This window comes from Haliotis asinina, chromosome 4 (genome assembly GCF_037392515.1).
Source record: "Haliotis asinina isolate JCU_RB_2024 chromosome 4, JCU_Hal_asi_v2, whole genome shotgun sequence".
Classification (NCBI taxonomy): domain Eukaryota; kingdom Metazoa; phylum Mollusca; class Gastropoda; order Lepetellida; family Haliotidae; genus Haliotis; species Haliotis asinina.
In genome coordinates, this window is record NC_090283.1 from 76,299,756 (window position 1) to 76,316,252 (window position 16,497).

At 43.2% G+C, this 16,497-nt stretch overlaps 1 protein-coding gene across 3 annotated transcripts in view; it reads left to right on the forward strand.

Moving 5' to 3' along the window:
• LOC137281895 (uncharacterized) overlaps nucleotides 1-16,497 on the forward strand; it is a 56,776-nt gene that overhangs the window by 11,287 nt on the left and 28,992 nt on the right. For all 3 annotated transcript variants that reach the window (XM_067813598.1, XM_067813599.1, XM_067813602.1), the window contains 19 exons: nucleotides 158-240; nucleotides 561-732; nucleotides 1,637-1,823; nucleotides 2,271-2,477; nucleotides 3,564-3,782; nucleotides 4,648-4,868; nucleotides 5,922-5,998; nucleotides 6,235-6,430; nucleotides 7,569-7,710; nucleotides 8,243-8,473; nucleotides 9,360-9,605; nucleotides 10,437-10,660; nucleotides 10,979-11,070; nucleotides 11,992-12,187; nucleotides 12,623-12,752; nucleotides 12,976-13,185; nucleotides 14,009-14,230; nucleotides 15,408-15,631; nucleotides 16,330-16,406. In XM_067813598.1, coding sequence (XP_067669699.1) covers nucleotides 158-240; nucleotides 561-732; nucleotides 1,637-1,823; nucleotides 2,271-2,477; nucleotides 3,564-3,782; nucleotides 4,648-4,868; nucleotides 5,922-5,998; nucleotides 6,235-6,430; nucleotides 7,569-7,710; nucleotides 8,243-8,473; nucleotides 9,360-9,605; nucleotides 10,437-10,660; nucleotides 10,979-11,070; nucleotides 11,992-12,187; nucleotides 12,623-12,752; nucleotides 12,976-13,185; nucleotides 14,009-14,230; nucleotides 15,408-15,631; nucleotides 16,330-16,406 — 3,356 coding nt within the window. The remainder of the gene's footprint in view (nucleotides 1-157; nucleotides 241-560; nucleotides 733-1,636; nucleotides 1,824-2,270; nucleotides 2,478-3,563; nucleotides 3,783-4,647; nucleotides 4,869-5,921; nucleotides 5,999-6,234; nucleotides 6,431-7,568; nucleotides 7,711-8,242; nucleotides 8,474-9,359; nucleotides 9,606-10,436; nucleotides 10,661-10,978; nucleotides 11,071-11,991; nucleotides 12,188-12,622; nucleotides 12,753-12,975; nucleotides 13,186-14,008; nucleotides 14,231-15,407; nucleotides 15,632-16,329; nucleotides 16,407-16,497) is intronic.

Sequence of the window (16,497 nt, forward strand, 5' to 3'; positions counted from 1 at the left end):
TGCGGAGTGCCCCGTAAAAGTAAAATCACTCTCTCACTGTAGCTCAGTGCGGCATTATATATGCACAATCATAGAAAGCACGTGATGTTCCATGTCAAGGTGACACGTTCTTTGTGTTATGAGATGCAGGAACTGTGTGCTCGTTTAATGTTTTCAGAATGTCACAACGAGCTCCATCACTCTGGACTGCCCTCCCGCTGCTCACGCTTCACTCTGCTTCACAATTGAGGGAGTCAATGAGTACGTTCATATGCTTGCACGTAAAGTAAGATCCAGATCTGATTGCAGTCGTAAATCCCCTCCAGTCGCCCTTTTGCAACTTTGTATAAGTCCAGACAGCTTTCTAGAAACTGCCCCGTCACGAAACAACTCGAACGGTTTGTTCACAGGTAGGAGCGGTAACTCCCATGACACTACACTCTACTCTCGGCCTTTTATAATCACTTCAGTTCATTATTGCCACTGATTCTGATTATTGTCACTACAAATAAACGTACTCAATATCTGCTACTTCATGACAGCCAAACAAAAATACAGACTATGTCTATTTGTTGTTTCAGTTTCAGCGTAAAATTAGAAGAAGACGACACTGTCCCCCTAAGGTTCCACTTAAACGTGACAGAGGGTGTGCTAGTCATCGCTAATGGTGCTGATAACATGGTCACGTTAAACGTGACTCGGATATCACAACAGACAGACTGGATCATATACTTCAACAACGTTACCCTTGATGTGAGTTTTCGTGTCATGTAGCGGGGAGTGGTCGTATTCTCTATAACACCAACGTGTCATGTAGCGGGGAGTGGTCGTATTCTCTATAACACCAACGTGTCATGTAGCGGGGAGTGGTCGTATTCTCTATAACACCAACGTGTCATGTAGCGGGGAGTGGTCGTATACTCTATAACACCAACGTGTCATGTAGCGGGGAGTGGTCGTATACTCTATAACACCAACGTGTCATGTAGCGGGGAGTGGTCGTATACTCTATAACACCAACGTGTCATGTAGCGGGGAGTGGTCGTATTCTCTATAACACCAACGTGTCATGTAGCGGGGAGTGGTCGTATACTCTATAACACCAACGTGTCATGTAGCGGGGAGTGGTCGTATACTCTATAACACCAACGTGTCATGTAGCGGGGAGTGGTCGTATACTCTATAACACCAACGTGTCATGTAGCGGGGAGTGGTCGTATACTCTAAAACACCAACGTGTCATGTAGCGGGGAGTGGTCGTATTCTCTATAACACCAACGTGTCATGTAGCGGGGAGAGGTCGTATACTCTATAACACCAACGTGTCATGTAGCGGGGAGTGGTCGTATACTCTATAACACCAACGTGTCATTTAACTTGGGAGACCTTAGATGTGTGTGCCCATTGTGCATGACGTTGCAAGTTAGCGTTTGGTTCACTTCAATTCTGACAATTGATGGTTATTTTGAATATTGATTTGTTCGGGTTGTTTTCAGTACATTTCCACTTCATGCGTAAACCGTTTCCTTAGCTGTTAGTTTATTTAAATCGGAAGGGTTTACAAGTCAATTCATGCGAACTTACAAAACCAAATTGAGGATGGTTAAGTAAAATCAGGTAAATTAACTAATAACACAGTCATATAATCATGTTGTAGCTCTTCCTGGATGGGTTCAGGCAAGGTGGTGTTTTCTTCCCGACAACTAACTTCACTGGAGAGTGGACACTGACAGTGGCTGGTAATGGGAAGTTTAAAGAGGTTCAGCTCAAACCACCTGGATCGCCATTACCCGTGCCTCGTGCTATGTCGGGAGCTGTAACAGGTGGTGCTGCAGAAGCGGGTAGTAAGTACACCTTGACCCTACACTTGGAGTACACGTGAAATATTTGCCATATCTGCTGCTTGTGATAACATCACGATTGAATATCCTAAGGCTTGTTTTCCCTTTCAAAGCTGCTGCGACATGTGGAATGTTGCACATGACACTGAACACTGAATTCATGTTTAAAACAGCGTTAAACTCATTACATTACAAAGGAATGAGTATCGTAAAAGTCTGAAAACCATCACTCTCGATAACTATGTTTGTACGTTGGCAGAGAACGTCCAGCAGCCTCAGCACCCCTCGCTGATGGCTGCCGTTGTTCAACACCATTTTGTCTCTAAGTTTCCTGAGGACACAAAAACTCTATGATATAAATGTGGTTTTCCAGGTACCATAAAAATGTAACTTCGCTATATCAGAAATTATATTAATGTGTTAATGCAAGTCCGTTCTATATTTTCACAGCCAATCTGGCTCTAATGAAACCTGTGTTTGCCAGTGCATACATGAACAAACGCTACAAACTCGAAACAGTTGTTGACGGTATCAAAGACAACAACGTCAACGATAACGACTGCTTCATGACGGCAGTGATGGAACCATGGGTGATGGTGGACCTGGGCGCTATGTATCACGTGACAGCCATCATTCTAACCAGAAGCGATTCGTTCGGTAGGTCTGCTGGGATTCTCGGAACTGCTGCGTTCTGAGCGTTTCTTTTAAATAGCCGAAGGCTAAATGTCATATCGCTTCCTCGTTTCTAACTTTACCTGGACGGTGGGGTACACTAGTGGTTAAAGCGTTCGCTCGTCACACCAAAGCCCGGGTTCAATACCTCACATGGGTGCAGTATGTGAAGCCCATTTCTAGTGTCCCTCGCTTCGATATTGCTAGAATATTCCTAAGAGATGCGTACAACCATACTCACTCACTCTTTACCTCATTTCATTCATTGTATATCATCGTTGCCAAGGTGACTATCTCTCCTTAATTCATTTTTGGGATAGCGTCTTATGATATGTATTTGTGTGGCGTCATGCAAAAGACGCTCTCATTTTATGCACGTTTTATTCAGTCAAGGGTGCTAATGATAGTGTAGGACATTACTGAAATTTTGGAGTCATCGAGTACATTTTGTGATCCGTTCATACACATTTCACAGCTGTTTTCCTTCATACCTTCATATTCCTTCCTTCATATTCCTTTCAATAGAAATTGTTTCTGGGGATATTTATGATAGTGTATTCCTTTGCATAGCCGTTTCATGTTCAAATATACAAAATTAATTCCGTCCCTTTCAAAGGCATAGCGCTATGGACATAGTCTGGTTACATATGAACATTACAAAATTTTCAGGATCAGAATCATCTTAGATATACATATATACTCAGCTACGTGATATCAGTTTGCCATCCTGGATATCAAGGACCTGAATGTCACCTGACTGCAAATGAATTTGAAGACCAATTTGTTGAATGTCAGCATCCCGTCTTCTAACGCGCACCAGTATTGAAAACGCATGCTTTCAATATTTCTCCAACAGTTTAACTACTACTTATATTTACATCCTGACGATGACATTCAGGAATAAAAACTCGAAACGTACAGTTTTCATTTTGACAAAAACCCAAAGTATTTATAAGAATTTTTGCAGTCCCCACTTGTGTCCAACCCTAACTTTATAATTTTTCTTTAACTTTTCTATGATGACCCAGTGAAAATGTTCCTACAGCAACTTCCGTTCCTCAACAATTTCAGTGACTCGACTCAGAGATATCCAGGTTTTGGTGTATACCCAGAACCCGGAAGTGATCCCAACGGCAGTTGTGAAGTCCTGCGCGATCAAACCAGGCCAGCTCTCGTATCGGAAATTGATTCGGTGTGAAGAGCCAGTCATCGGGAGATTCGTCCGAGTTGAGTACTTGGGTGTGCGAGATATACTCACTATCTGCGAGATGGAGGTGTTTGGGGCCAAAGGTGAGATCTGAATGCTCGTGGTTTTTTGAGAGATGGAATGGGGCGGTGGGATAGCCTGGTGGTTTAAACGTCCACTCGTCTCGCTATAGTCCTAGTTCGATCCCCCACGCGGGTACAATGCGGAAAGTTCATTTTTGGTGACTGTGATTTCAAACGTTTGTAATATTCACCCTTCTTTTTGGATTTCAGTATATATACGCTAACACTGGACCCTAGGTATTTTGGTGAAAAAATTAAGACTTTAAAGACGAACAATATATGTTGTTCACTGGTAAAGAGGGGACATGGGTTGAAGTAACCCCGATGTTTGTTTATGTTTTCTGAGCCCCTTCCATCGATTTGCGCTCGCAAAATATCGGTAATTTCCGTACATCATACGTGATGCAATGTTATGCGAGATGCATAGATATGCGAGATGCATAGATATGCGAGATGCATAGATATGCGAGATACGTGATATGTTACTCACTTGTGAGCGGGGTACACTGAAAATAATAGAAGATTGCTCAGCCAATCAGAAAAGGGCATTTTGTGTGAGGTAAGATAATGGCATATATACATCAACCATGCATGCCATTAGCGGGTCCGATTAATAACAAGAATTGAAGCCAGTGAAGGTACGTTTTACCAACAATTATAATCGTGCCCCAACGCGATGTCCCGGCTTAATGGATGTACAGTAAGCTATGCTTGAGTATAGCGACCAAAATATAGGCGTAAAGTATGTTTATTGTTAACATTATACGGAATATTTCAGTTATCAAATATCAGATGTTGTAATATCGAGTTCTAATCCTAGACTGACACAGTTTATGATCCTTGGATTGAGGACCCAACATCATCCGTGAATATTTTACTGCTTCAGTGACTGTTTGGTCCCCCTTCCTGTGTCCTGAACCCCCGCTACTGGACAAGGCGATGGTGGATGTCCACTACTCGCTGACCGCGGCTGTGGCGGTATACACCTGTGATGACGGCTACAGCAGCGGCTGTGATAACAGCAACATGGTTTACTGTACCAGTGAGAAGGGTTGGGAGGGTCGGCCCCAGGCCTGCACCAAGGTGGACTCGGGAACGGAGGATTCAGTGCGTATATGTTGATGTTTGGGTTGGCGGTCTGTTGTTTTACTCAACAACATTGTACATATGCGACACGGTATGTAAATAATCGACTCTGGCCCAAGCACAGGCTAACTGTAGCGCAAATGGGGATGCGCAGAATAGAGAATATGGCCAGTCTTCTTGTTTGCGAGCGAAGCGAGCAAAGGTTGGCAACGTGCTTCTCTCGCTTCGGTTCGAAAAATATTTTTCATGTCAAAATAAAATGTTGCCACCAGCAACGGTATACACCCATTTCTTCACTGAGCAGTACTCTCAGAATTCCAACCCCACGTTGAATAATTACTCAGGTGAAATATATTTTATTCAACATTTTAATGGCAACTCGTCGTATATCAGTTCGTTTTTCATCTCCATTCCCCCTGCCAGCTTCCGGTCACATGAGTAATGATTAAATATAGGGTTGGAAATCTGAGAGCACAACCATGTGAGGCATTGGTGTGTACCTTTGATGAGGCGATATTTCATTTTGACGTGTAAAATATTTCTCAAATTTAACCGAGGGAAGTACGTTGCCAACGTTTCCTCGCTGCGCAACCCCATTTGCGCTACAGTTTGCCTATGGTTCAGTCAAGACTGACACCAAGGACACTGATCTAATCATCTGTGCTATAGTGACGTGCATGTGCCAATTGCAAGCCAGTGTGTGTAACCACGCAATCCACCAGATGCCTCCTACCTTCTTTTGAGCGATCACAGCACTACGACTGTTGTGAGTCTTTGGGAAAGTATGATGGTGGTCTTAGTGCCTGACTGGTTTGTGGAACAGTGTTCTGAACACCCATTTTAGTGCTGTTTGATCAAGGGCCACTGGTCTTGTACAAACTTGATAGGCATAATCGACCGAATCGAGTAAGCCCCTTGAAATAGAAGCGACAAAACCCTTTCTACATTGATATGAAATTGTACAATTTTGACCATATCATGGGCAAATATTATAGCTGTATGATGCTGTTTGTAAACAAATCTGGTTTAACGAAAGTAGGGCTTTAATCATGTATTGACGGTCTCTGTCTGCAGATAGGCCGAGTCGAAATAGCCTGCCCTCTTCAGATTGGTTTTGCACATGAGCTGTGGGTGGAGCCGAAAGAAAGTGGGTAAGTTAGTCATTTCCGTCTGTGTGTCATTCCTATCCACATTAGTTTATATAGGTAATTTCTGGGAAGACCAGGCCCTGAAACATATTCTTAAGTCGATCTCATGAAACTGAACATACTGTAATCACATCGACAGAGTCACTATTAGCACTTAAATGGCATGTCCAGTTGTCATTTGTCTCGAAGTCCGATGTTATATGAACCTCGACTTATAAGTAGCATGTACTGTGCTTCAGATCATACCTAGCTTTCCAGGTGGGAGCCGACTACCTGCTAGTGCTCACTGTAACATGGTCCCAGGGAGGGACACAAATTACTTTCCGCAACAGAATCAATGGAGTGATTAAAACGTTGAGGACCGATTCCAGCGAGCTGTTCAAGAATGAAACGGCCGCCCACATCGTTGTGCTGTTCCTCAGCGACCACTACCAGGTAGGTGTGACAGCAACACACTACCAGGTAGGTGTGACAGCAGCACACTACCAGGTAGGTGTGACAGCAACACACTACCAGGTAGGTGTGACAGCGACCACTACCAGGTAGGTGTGACAGCAACACACCACCAGGTAGGTGTGACAGCAACACACCACCAGGTAGGTGTGACAGCAGCACACCACCAGGTAGGTGTGACAGCAGCACACTACCAGGTAGGTGTGACAGCAGCACACTACCAGGTAGGTGTGACAGCAACCTACCTGCCCTCTGGTGCAGGATTAAAAGTGATCTTCACAACCCCGTTTGTCTTCGACTTGGAACATAGATTGTTCCTCGTGAAGACCTGGGTATGTTTTGGCCTACAACAGACCATGTAAGAAACGGCGGGATCAGAGGCCGACTCCACCACGCGACCGTAGCGCTACGACTGTCGTAAGTCTATGTTAAAGTATGGGAGTTACGATCATCTTAGCTACGATCACTTTGTGAAGCAGTACCCAGGTGGTCAATTTTTCTATTGTGTTTGATACATGTCTGTAATCAGGCACTACTTTTAAAACCGATGCTCATGACGTCAATCACTGGTCTGTCCTGTGTACTGGAGTATTCTTGCGTGCATTGTAAAGAAGCATGGAAAGTGTACAAGATGTACAGTCCATGACTGCATCGTTCACTTGGTAGTCTAGGCCCTTAACTCGAAATGTTCGTAACCCTAAGAATTCTTAACCTTCATCGTAGCCAGTGTGTTAAGAATGGGCTTAATACGTTCTTAGTACTTACGTTTTGAGAATAGCTGTGCTGGTGCGGTCAAGAGAATTAGCAACCTCCGACACATATGATGGTGCGTTAACCGCTTGATGAGTGACGTGATGGCTGTGCACCGTCACGTCACAACTCAGGTGAGCACAGCACACGTAGCGAATGACTTTGAATGCCTCACCCTGAGAGTGTAGATACAATGAATGATTAGGAATCATGCCAGACAATTAACTTTTAAAACTTACTTGACACTTACAGCTTTCATTTGCGAGCTTAACGTTCCTATCTCTGTGTTAATTGATTATTAGTGTTTATTGTGTTTAATGTGCATTGTGTCATAAGTAAACCGATAATCAAGTCTGCACGTTCATTGAAGTTTCTGGTAGACAACCAGCCACTCATCGCTGTCCCCCACATGACGTCATCACCAAATATCGACGTCATCAACGGAAATCAACGGAAAATGTTCATCAAGCGGGTGAAATTGAACCAGGATTGGAGTCATCGGGTTTATAGAGGTACGGACATCACCGTCCCGCATTTAACTGCACAGGTTTTGCGAGCATTAGCACACCTAGATCTGTTCCCTTAGTAACGAAAACAGTGAATTATTTCAGTCTGTTATGTTTCACCTGGTGCATGTTAGAGGAGTTTGTTGGTTTAGTGATACTAAATGGTACACTGTAGTAATTAGGGGGAACACTTTCGGAGAAAGGTCTTGGCAGAGCTTGCCAGATCTAACATCAGTGACATGGACGTTTCATATGAAAAAAGAGAACTTTCCAGTTTATAGCACGAATGAATTATTGATTATGAAGACCACATTTTTTTTCACATCTTCAACCGCTCAAATCAACACCCTCTCCTCTCTTCAGACCCTAATACATTCCTGATATAAAGAAAGAGATAAAAAATTCCCCTCGTCCGCACTATTTTCTCAAAAACCATAACCCCAGAACCAAACCTTTACTAGTAACAACGAAAACACTTAAACTGTTAAATCATGTCAGGAATTTCTCATTGCTTATTACACAATATTCTGGATTTCAGGAAATAATACAAACTATTCCCTCGGCAAGTCAACATTTGCGTCATCCAACGTCGAAACTAGTAACGGCGTGGTTGACGGTGTTGTAACGTACACAACGCTGTCGTCCACTTGCTGGCAAGCCGCTGACACGGACGAGACCCCATTCTGGGAGGTAGATACTGGCGGGTACTACCACATCAATGGCGTAAAGATCTCTGCTCGGAGCCAAGACGGCTGTTTGTCGAACTGTGGTAAGCTGGTGCCAGATACTTTCACATTTTCTCCCTTTACCTGAACACCTGCTGTCATTACTGATCTTCATGAAATGAGATACTCGATGCTGATATATAGTCTGTCTGTCTTACAGTTCCTGAACCGCGTTGTTTTCCCTTCTGTCCTTTCTGCGGTACAAAGCCGTAAATAAAGTCAAGATTTCTTCATGTTCTGAATCTCCCATCTTACTGGCCTCCCTTTTGATTCAAGAGAGTGAAAGCTACATTTGCGTGGACAAGCAGATCGTGTTCTTACGCGCGTATGCAGGAAATATTAATCCCCTTTATGGTCCACGTCAGAATAATCAACTACTTGCTGTAGTTCTCACTACACAAACCCGTGAAGGTCCAGGTTAGAATTTGTTTTCAGCAACCAATGCTTCCCTTAACCGGATCGGTGGTCGGACTTGCAGACTTTGTTGACACACGTCATCATTTCTCAACTGCTTATATCAATGCTCATGATGTTGATCACAGGATTGTCTGGTTCAGACTCTAATAACACGATGCCATTTAGGAAGTGGTTAAAGAAACGTGTAACATTGGGGGTTACACTTTCTTAGTGAAGTACAAATTCTCGTACGTTTTTGAGTTGAGACCCAGCTGGGATTCAAACCCGCACCCTCAGAGTCAGCCACCTATTCGCTAGCACACAAAGACAGTCGCCTAGCCCGCTCAGCTACCAAGGCTTCCAGACTGCTTTATTTATAGACGACACCATATAGCTGGAATATTTCGTCGTTAAACAATGGTCTAGTCAAATCAAATCTCACTACACAAGCATTGCATATGCTGACACTCTCAATTCTTTGACAACTCAGTCCATATTCCACTGAATAAGTCCAGAATATTTCATTCCTTGTAGACAGTGGACTCCACGATTTCGCCGTAGATGTGTACCTCACCCATCCCCGTCGGGACCCGGGCGCCAAAGCATGGCTGTGTCAGTTCTACAACGGTTATGTCCCCTTGTCCGCCAGTGAATTCATCCATTGTCGCCAGGAAAACGTTGGACGATATGTCATCTTACGATCAACAAGGAAAATAGGCCCAAGAGATCTATTTACTGTTTGTGAACTGGAAGTGTGGGGAAGAGAAAGTGTTATGAAAGGTAAGTAAATTTAAGTTACAAGTTACCATTCAGAGAATTCACCAATGATGAGGTGTTTGCTTCTCTCTTGACGGCATGCTTATCACGAAGATTGCATCATCAGTCGGACTGAGGCGATGAGTGAGTGAGTGTTTACTATTATAGCTACATGAGTGAGTGAGGATACTTTTACGTCGCGTCTAGCAATATTCCAATTTCACCACGTGGCGCCAGAAGGGAAATGACGTGGCAGTCTGGAGAGCAGGTGTGTACAAGAACATGCAGTTGAAGCTGGTGCCTTGAATGAATCTCTGCATAACGGCAAACTGGTGGATGGATTAGCTCGATGGTACCATCGATCGTAACGTCATGTGTTCTCTATCCGCATCTGCCCGAGTGCGTTGAGTTTAATGTTATTTTTTAACAGTAGTCACCTTTTCAACGTACTAAACTACTATATATACTCATGGAAACAAATAAGGGAACACATCAATGTACAAGTGTTCCTTTATGTATTTCCAGAATTTCGCCCACAGTGCAATACATACCTCGTGAAGAAACCTGGATAAGAATAACTGAAGACTTATGCTTTCATGTGTTCCATTTTCGTTCCCATGATTATACAAAGGTATCTTCACAGTTGTTTTACCTTTTTTGGCGTACAGTGGTCAGTAGTAATCTAACCGTGACATGTAGATCGAATGTTGTTATCTCCTGAATATTTGTCTTTTTTTTCTTTTAGAGAAGGGAATGAAAAGCCGTATTAATCTGAACCTGTGTTGCTCCATAAAATATTTGAAATGTACACTTTCTACCATGTGTAACACGTGTATAACTTGCAACACCCTCCAGCTCTGCCCGTGTATACGTGGACCCCGAGGGAGTGTCCTCTGCCTCCAGTGCTTGACAACATGTCCGTGCAAATATCATACACCCTGACCGCGTCAGTAGCGACCTACACGTGTGATGACAACTACACAGTTTGCGACGACGACAACAACAGCGTCGTGTGTGAGGGCGAGGTGGGATGGGAAGGAGAGCCGTCCCCTTGTGTGAAGATTGTTGAAAGAGTTGCGGTGAGCCAACAGTCCGCCATTGCATATTTTGAGGGGGCAGTTTGGAAAGAGACCGTATATCTATACCTTTGTTTCATAACGTACAATAAAAATATTATTTTAGCACCTTCGTTTTTCAGGACTACATGTGTGTTTCTATATGAAAACAGTGAGTTCAACATTCTTTTGACTTGACTGAATCAGTAGACTTTCCCCCCTCTCGTTTTTTGTGTGGTAAAGTCCCCCAAAGCTCACGGAAGTTGCGCTTCAGCAGATCCAGGTTCGACACAAGTATTTAACACTGATCAGTACATTCATTCATTCATTCATTCATTTTAGTTTCAGGATGACAATTCTTCTATCATATTCGGCTGCCCTTTTAGACTCGGGACGCGCATAGAGGCCTGGTTTACGCCAAATATCAGTATACCGTAAGTATTAAATAATAATAGTAAAGATGAACATAAACAAGCACTCGAGTGAAACATGATACGAAGAGTATTAATAGGTTACAAACCACTGTCCTGTTCATGAAGCCATTGGGGCTACGGTTATAATGCTATAATCAAATAATTTGGCATCACTATCCATCATAAGTATATTGTGTATGGTCCATTCTTGCAAACTCTTGATTTAGCAGTACTGGATGGTTAATGGTGAAATAGATTGTGGACCTTTGTGTTAATGTGTTCTGTGAGACGACAACACAGCGTTGAATAGAAGTAAAGATCTGTTCATAAGCGATATTGGTCAGGTAATTTCTTTGAGGTGCACTTTACTCAGCGTACGCAATAGCCACTGGCCCGCTGACAAATTTCTAGTAAAAATCCAGTCGACTCAGTAGATCCACCAGTTGCTGTCCCGACTGGCTAGTGAAACTGCATGGGTTCAGGTTGTAAATACATCACTGTCTCTCATCATATTGATAAAACACTTTTATACCATGCCCGGTTATTGCCTGGTATAAATGAACATCATGTGAGAAGCTTCATGATGAAACTCGTGCCACGTGTCTTATTCTCATCTATTTTGAAATCTTTTGCTTAGTTCTGCATTCAGATTTCTGGCTAGTGGATTATTTTGTAAACTGGTAAGTTCCTGGCTAGCAAAATTTAGAAACTAATTCTCACACTGGATTTACTTCTGACCAACACGGTTATTGTCTGTCGCCAGGCCACTGGCAAGCTGTGTTTTGAACCAAATTTGCCCTGTATCCACCAACAAACAGATCCTCCAACTCACAGTACCCGCCCAAACCCTTCCTACTCCCACTAATCTACCAAATAGTTATGTATTCATGTATTCATTCTTTTGTGCACCCTCTTATCCGCCTGTCCATGGTCCCTTTTCAGGAGGTATCACATAAGTCTGGAGTCCAGTAACTCTACGGAAGTAATAGTTGGACTAAGTTTTGACTCTGTGAGTGCCGGAGAGTTCCTCACGCTATACAACGGCACTACAGAAGAAGCAATATCCGTGGACCCCCCAGCCCTCCAGGTCGACCCCCAGTACCGGTTTGCCTTCACCTTTTACAGTGATTACATTCAGGTAAGCGATCGTGACGGGTACGTCTCGTCTTCACGATATTGATGTATTATTTAAAACGATGTTGTTCATCCAGTCGACAACAGGTAGCCAAATTATGCCTGACGTAATGCTCCAGAACGGTTTCCGTTATACATAAGAGTGAGTGAGTTTAGTGTCACGGCGCACTCAGCAATATTCCAGCTATATGGCGGCGGTCTGTAAATAATCAAGCCAGGACCAGACAAGCCAGTTATCAACAGCATGAGCATCGGTCTGTGCAATTGGGAACCGATGACATGTGTCCACCAAGTTAGCGAGCCTGACCACCCGATCCCGTTAGTCGCCTCTTACGACAAGAATAGTCGCCTTTAATGGCTGAAGGCCTATTCTACCCCAAACCACAACGTGCTTCAAGCGTTCAAAGCGGCGTTAAAACTCACTCGCTCGCTCTTCCAGGCTACAGTTGATGGCGTGTTGATCCGGGAGTATCCCCACTATCAGATGTCCCACCGTACTGGATCTCTGTCAGTATCTGGTCTCACCATCAAGCAAGTCTGGGTGACCAGGAACAAAGATGTTGTAAGAGGTGGGAATACTTTCTGCGCAAACCATACAATATGGAGAAAACAATATAGAGCGACAGAAAATGCAGATTCAACTGTTGACGCGCACGTAAACTTTAAAACTCTTTAAGGATTCATTGAGAATCTGAATACGACGTTTATGCCTAGCATTCATTAAAATGCATGGATCAAGTCACTAAACGTTTGAACATTCCCAAGCATGAAGATATTCTTGTTCATCCACAGAGCCAATACGGTCAAATCTTGCCCAGAACAAACCCGCTATATCCAGCACTAGTAGAGAAGGAACTCATCCGGGGTTAGCGGTCGACGGCAACGCGCGTGGGAAACAAACGAAGAAAACCTGTTGGTCCCACGCCGAGAACGACACTGATGTTTTTTGGGAGGTAGACTTAAAGGGATACTACTACATCCGGAACATCGTCATCACTAGCAGTACGTGTCTCTCTCAGCCACAAGGGAATTTATCATGCTTTTAACAAATACTTCTTTATTGTTAACGTTTTCCATCTGTATGATGGTAGCCTATAAATAATTGTCTTCGGACCAGACAAACTAGTCACGACACACACATTAAACCAAGTCCGATAAATAGTTCACCCATCCATTGAGCCACCCTTAAGCAATACAACATACGCATTTGGGGACCTCTGAATGGATAAAGCCATACAATAAACTATTGTGAAATGGTCAACAAGTCTTACACTTTGAGACATGAGGTGCATGATCGTGGTGTGTAAAGGTTAGAGCGCAGTGTGTGGTGTGTGAAGGTTAGAGCGCTGAGCATGGCGTGTGAAGGCTAGAGCGCAGTGTGTGGTGTGTGAAGGTTAGAGCGCAGTGTGTGGTGTGTGGTGTGTGAAGGTTAGAGCGCAGAGCATGGTGTGTGAAGGCTAGAGCGCAGTGTGTGGTGTGTGAAGGTTAGAGCGCAGAGTATGGTGTGTGAAGGTTAGAGCGTGGAGTATGGTGTGTGAGAGTTAGAGTGCAGAACATGGCGCGTGAAGGTTAGAGTGCAATGTGTGGTGTGTGAAGGTTAGAGCGCAGAGTATGGTGTGTGAATGTTAGAGCACAGAATGTGGCATGTGAAGGTTAGAGCGCAGTGTGTGGAGTGTTGAGTGTGAAGCTTGGAGTGCAGTCTGTGGAATGTCTGAAGGTTAGAGCGCATTGTGTAGTGTGTGAAGGTTAGAGCGTGGAGTATGGTGTGTGAGGGTTAGAGTGCAATGTGTGGTGTGTGAAGGTTAGAGCTCAGAGTATATTTCAGATGCCGAGCCCCATGACTTTGAGATCTCCGTTAGGGCAGACAACGGGAAGGACGAGATCTGCGCTCTGTATAATGGCACTATGGAACCCGAGAGCACTGAAAGATTGGTCTGTGGTGAGGAACTGCTAGGCAGGTATGTGAAGATCGTGCCCACAGCAAGGGAAGGCAACTCCGATCGCCTTTCCTTTTGTGAAGTCGAGGTCTACGGAATCAGCTTGAAACGTAAGTATACATGCCGTTAACAAAGATCTTTTGTCTAAACTTCATTTATTCATAATGCTAAATTGTGAAGTTTATACGATATACGTCTTTTTAATTGGACCATAGGCCGGTCACATGACCGTGAATCTGACCTCCATAACCATTTGACAGACACATGTTGACGTCCACAGTTTTTTTACGACACTGTATCCTTGAACTGACGTTATCACTGACGGATTTCGTCCACAATACTGGGGAACACTTTGGACTTCCCAAACATGAATGAATACATTCAGGTTATTTCTTTCCTCTAATCTTCACCGTTTCAATATAAATTGGGATAGGTCAGAGAGTTCGATTTCTTGTCCTTCCATGAACATCCCCTCTTTGAGCGACAAAGAAAATAATGCATAATAATTATTCAAACTATGTTTCGATCAGTGTGTTGACCTTGACACTCTACAGACAGCAACAGATTCAATCTATCTAACACGTGGACGTTCAATGATCAGCCACATGATCGACGATGAATAATAATATGTGTATTTATATTGCGCCAAACTCCATTCACGAGGTGAATGCTCATAGTGCTAACAGTCAACAGGTATATTATTACACTTGTAAATGCATCAGATTCATAAACTACTCTCTAAATCTCTCCTGAGACATCTTGTGGCATCCTTACGGTATCAAGATGGTTTAAGAGTGTAATCGTAAAATTGGAATATTGTTTAGTGGAGTAGCACACAAACAAATACTGAGTATTGTGAATAGCGAACCCTTTTTATTTGCAAGATGTTAGTGTGTAGCACCGAAGGTAGGTAAGAGGAGGAGGTGGTGAAGGGTAAAAAACTGAAAAATACCAAAAGAAAACTTAATACTTACTCGCTCTTTGCCGTGTTTGTCCTAAATTTCTCAAAAGGATGATAATTCCTGAAGGTCGTTCGGCTATTCCGCCTAAAACCTGCAAATTGGTCTAAACCGGATAATAGTTTTAGACTGATCATTTATATAAATTATTCAAGCCATAACCCTCAAGACTTGGTTAAGTCTATAGATCAGTAAAAAGAGTTGTTTCGCACATGAAACAGAACAATGAGAGTCATTAAGGAAATGCACTTTTGGTAAACAACTGTTGCCGTAAAACAGCATTCATTCTATCTGTGTAGCTCACATCAAGACTTTGTTCATCTTTCAGCACCTGCTTGGTCACCGTTTCACTGTGGTTCCCCTCCGGTTGAAGAGAACAGTGTGACGTCACTCACCTACTCCGCCACACAGGCAGTTGCGACGTACACATGCAGGGACAATTACACCACGTGTGATGACGTCAACACCACTGTAATGACGTGTTCCAGCGGTCAGCATTGGAAAGGAACGCCCATAAAATGTGTTCAAAATGTGTTTGAATATACCGATCAAGTAAGTGATTGAACATTGTGGCATAGAAAGGATACTGTGGAGTTGGGACTCTTAATAACCATTTAGTCTAGATGTATGTATTTTCAAAAGATTTTTAAAATGCAATAGATGGCTGAAAATATGCGATGACGTCATGATTTTTAGCCTGTTGACGGCGCAATAACCTACCTCACTTGCTTACTAAAATGTAGAATACAATAGTCCCACCTGCCCAGATAAACATTCATCAAACCGAATATTTGAAACTTCTCCACACGTTGCAGTGTTCAGTGTATCAGGCAGACAGTTTCAAAGATTCAGCAAGGAAATATTGGGACACTCATACCTTGGGCACTATTCGATAAAAGCATCACGCAGAACGCATATTTAAACTTTACACTTCGGGGCTTATTATGGTTTTAATTGTATAAATCAGATTAACTCTAAAACTTCACACTGAGTAGGCAACGAAACAATCGGAGAAAAATACATCCAAACTATGGACTAGATCCCCATGTATGGAGGACTTGACCTTCTTCATGGTCAAATTTCCTCAAGAACCTTTTGATAATCTTATCCTAAGTGTCAGGAGCTCCGAAGTTCACACAATTTGTCACTCACGTGAGGGGGTTCATACCTGAAGTCATTTCTCCATTTATAAAAGTGTTCTTATTACATAAATACGTTTTTGAACGTTTGAATTTCATACTATGTTCCAGATATTCGGGTTTCGTCCAACTTGTGAACTTACCATATTCTCGTCACTAGAAGTGTGGGCTGCTCCGTCCCCTGGCATGTAAGACACGTGTAAAACACATACTTCACCCATGTAAGACACGTGCTTCACCTATGTAAGACGCGTACTCCACCCGTGTAAGACACGCAAT